This window comes from Triticum urartu, chromosome 3A (assembly GCF_056163025.1).
Source record: "Triticum urartu cultivar PI428250 chromosome 3A, HENAU_Tu73, whole genome shotgun sequence".
Classification (NCBI taxonomy): Eukaryota; Viridiplantae; Streptophyta; class Magnoliopsida; order Poales; family Poaceae; genus Triticum; species Triticum urartu.
Window position 1 is genome coordinate 726,584,061 of NC_141875.1, and position 3,820 is coordinate 726,587,880.

The window sequence follows — 3,820 nt, forward strand, 5'->3', positions numbered from 1 at the left end:
ACCACCGGCGGTGCAATGCGCGATGTGTGCAGGTGCTATGGCGGGGTGGACCATGTGCTGTAGGAAGTGCGCTGGGCAGCCGGAATGGCACGACTGCATGTGTGTTCCTTAGCAGATTTTTCTGTACCATGCAACTAGTTTATAATGTGCAGCACTGCATGAGCCCATGATTTTCTGTGTACGAGCCTTGTTGTAAATTTTTTTAAACACAGTACAAACACAAAATTTCATATGTACGCGGATATACTCATCCATATAAACATGCACACGCACATTATATCTCTATGAGCACTTCCAAGAGAATGAGCTGTCATATTATTTTGAGATTTTACGAAGTCATCGTAGGTGTCTCATAGTCGATGAAAATGTCTCCTCCCACTAAACACAAATCACAGAAAATTCTGAAATAAAAGCTCCAGGACTTGAACCCTGGTTGGCTGGCAATACCACTTTCCACCTAACAATCCAACCACTTTATTTGCGAGCCTTGCCATAATTGATAGATAAATTCTGATGTGAAGTTAGTCGTGGGATGTCACAATGATTGTCAGATTGAACCATTTTTTTCTCTCGTTCCTGCAGCGCGCTTCGGTCTGTTTGGTCGGACCGGTCAAAGATAGGACCGGACCAAGCAAATTTTGGGCCGATATTTTGTAACCGGACCGGCCAATTTCTTATGCGGGCCAGGACCGTATGGTCCAGTCATGAGCGGGCCAAAAAGCCCACTCGCTCCGTCGAGCCTGAGTTTTTATACCCAGTGCACATATACCTATAGTTAGCTCCCACTAATCTACCATCCTAACTAGCTAATCGCTACATGCAAGCATGCAAGCATGTTAGTGGGCTGCAACACTGACTGCGTGCCTGCCCAGTCCGAGAGGCACGGCCGTGACTCTCGTGAAAGCACACCCGTGCTTCTCGTGGAAGAAAAACCGTAACTCTCACGAAAGAAAAAAAAACAGAAAACATGTTGTTTTTTCGTTTTCAAGAGGCATGGCCGTGACTCTCGCGAAAGGAAAAAAATGCGTTTTTTCGCGCAATTTTTTTTTTCAGAATTTTTTTTGTTGAAAAGCTAAGGAAGACTTGTGGAAAACTAAAACGTCGAAAAAACTCGGAAAAACATTTAAAATGCTGAAAACGCATGTGGAAAAATAAAAATATAAAATAAAATCCGGAGGGAGAGCCCAGAGCGCGACACGTGGTGAATGGCTGAGAGCGCGCCAAGTGGCGCTGATCGTTGCAAGGCTCCCGAAGGAGCGCTCGTTAACTAGTTGCTCCCGGTGCTGGCTCGCTGTGTTTTATTTTCTTTAAGGCTGAAGCGGGCTTCGCTGAGTTGGGCCGAGTAGGAAAACTGGCCCAATTAACCCCTGGGCTCCAAAATAGTTACGGGAGTAGCTGCACCTGCGACGTTAGGCCCAGTTCGCGCTTAACGTGGCGCTAAATTTAGATCGGATGGTCAGAAATGTTTAACAAACGAAATCAAATGGCCAGAAATGCCTAATTCATAAGAGAGCAGGGATTAGGCTCAGTTTTACTATCCTTAATTAGTGCCAACAGATGCTCCATATTTCAGACGATTAATTAACAAGACATCACAATAAGGATCAGACATTCAAGATATCACAGTAAGCACCAGGTATTGAAAGCATGTGTTATATTGATAGATAAATAGCAATAAGAGCTACGAAGAAAATACATGCTCTAAATCCAAGGGGGGAAGCAAACCAGGAATCTTGAACATTGAGACACGCCTTGTGGAGAGTGAAAACTTCTCATCTTCCTTTTGCATCTCAATCTAGTGGGATGGAATTGGAATAATGCTCTCTTTGAGGCGGCAGTGATTAAGCATCATACAATATTGACTCTTTCCTATGTTCACCATTCCTAAGAAGTTGCCATCAATGTCACAGCGCAATACATGTTTACTGTTAAACATGATCAGCAGCTCACGGTCGTTCAACACAACCATATCATCGAGCCATTGCACTGTTGAATCAAGTGGTGTTCTCCTTTTCTTTTTAAAAGAGGTTGAATAAAGTTGTCGTGTTACCTCCAGCGTTGACACGTCAATCTGGTACTTGAATGTCCAGACGTCATCCTGCATCGCCCAGACATCCATAGCGGTCAAGCTGGGAGTCAAGCTGCCCCAGAAAGCAAGTGTGCCGTTCATGTCGAACAGCTTTCTATGATGGCACAGCTGGGTGGGACTGCGCATCCACCGGAATGACTCGACTTCTGTGTCGAACACAATAATGTCTGAGCTGTGTCCCCCAATCTCAGTGGCATCATAAGGACACCAGTGCAAGCTGCCACGGTGATGCACTGATGGTGGACAGCAGGACTTAGAGCGCAATCCCTTGAGTAACTGCTGTTGTTTTTCCATGGATGGCGGTGCAAGTGTTTCCATTCTGACGCTGATATGCCTCATCACATTGGATCCCACTGTGAGAACGTGCAAGCTGGATTTATACGGGTGCCATGGTTCCGAGACCCAGAGCACCCTGTATTCTTGAGTTGGAAGGTGCTGGTAGAAACCAATTATGGTGTTGTAGAGGGCGTGCTCAACATGAGGCTGGGGTAGGAGAGCATGAGTGTGGATAACCGGATTGCAGATGTAGAATTGGTGCAGCCAGGAGATGACGAGGAAGCCATCGCAGGCGCCATGAAGACAAACCTCGGAGTGGTGTTTCAAGCACCGGGAGAAAGGCCACAACTGTTGGTTGGTGCCGGCGGAGTGGAAGAGGACGAAATTAGTGGGCAGCCCCCGGCCGTCAATAATGGGGAGCGAGGGCTGGAGCTGGTGGTGGTCGAGCATGAATTTGGGCGTCGATGTGGCAGTGCACCATGATGTGCTGACGGCTCGGCAGCGGCCGACGTCCTTGGACGGCAACCGGACGAGTATCTTGTGGATGATATCCTCGGGGAGGTCCTCTAGCAGGGTCGCGCCTCTCCTATCCGGCATCATGCTCCCTTCCTCGTGGCCGGCAAGCTTCAGTGCCTAAGAGGAAACAACATCCACTGCTAAATCCTTGGCACCAACTTAAATCAATAAGACAAGCACGTAGAATACATAAGCACGTAGGATGCAAGGGCCGGGTGTGGATGCGCCAAGACAGGTTTACCTCTAGACACGAATGCAAGGGCCGGGTGTGGATGCGCCAATGGTAGATACAAATAGAACCGAAAATAAGGGATTATCCGACAAGATTTTGGGCCGCGAAGTTGCTCACCTACGTTGGGGAAGAAGGTGGCAGAGAAGGTCCCGGAGTTGAGTGAGGCGGCCGGTCAGGGGTCGTGCTCGCGCGCATCCAGGCCAGCAGCAGCAGGAGAGGTCGAAGGGGAGGCCATGGCGCGAAGCGTAGACTGTAGAGAAGAGTCGAACGAGCTCGATTCAGACTGTAGAGAGTAGTCCTTTTCAGACGTCCGGCCTACCCTGCTTGACACCCGTTCTGCTTACCCTACCTGCCTGCCAGACGTCCGGCCTCCGTCTTGAAGACGCTCTTAAGTTTCTTTGACGATGTCGCTACACATAAGTTTGTTTTCCTCCACTTGCTAGCACCGAGCAGTTCACCGTACTCTTAAGTTTCTGCTTTTTGTACACATTTTACAATTAAACATGCATCTTCAAATTTAAAAGAGGGAATAGTGAAACACTACTAGTGAAAACAAAAGGTTCGAAAATATCAGAGTAAAACTTTTTTTTGAGCATCAATACAGACACAAGCGCTCATATACACGCGCATACACTCACCCCTATGAACGCACACACGCACACCCTACCCCTATGAGCACCTCCGACGAAGTCACCGTAGACGCCTCG

The 3,820-nt window shown here is 48.0% G+C and overlaps 1 protein-coding gene across 1 annotated transcript; it reads right to left on the reverse strand.

The window, feature by feature from the left end:
- Positions 1 to 1,695: 1,695 nt before the first annotated feature.
- On the reverse strand, positions 1,696 to 3,457 carry LOC125549430 (uncharacterized). The gene is made up of 2 exons (XM_048712845.2): positions 3,231 to 3,457; positions 1,696 to 2,998 (listed from the first exon to the last, which is right to left on the reverse strand). Exon 2 carries the CDS (start codon positions 2,963 to 2,965, stop codon positions 1,796 to 1,798), a length of 1,170 nt encoding a protein of 389 aa, XP_048568802.1. The 5' UTR covers positions 2,966 to 2,998; positions 3,231 to 3,457; the 3' UTR covers positions 1,696 to 1,795.
- Between the last annotated feature and the right edge of the window lie 363 nt (positions 3,458 to 3,820).

Bases quoted from the DNA above. Each gene is read 5' to 3' on its own strand.
- LOC125549430 (XM_048712845.2), bottom strand. From the start codon at position 2,965: ATGATGCCGGATAGGAGAGGCGCGACCCTGCTAGAGGACCTCCCCGAG.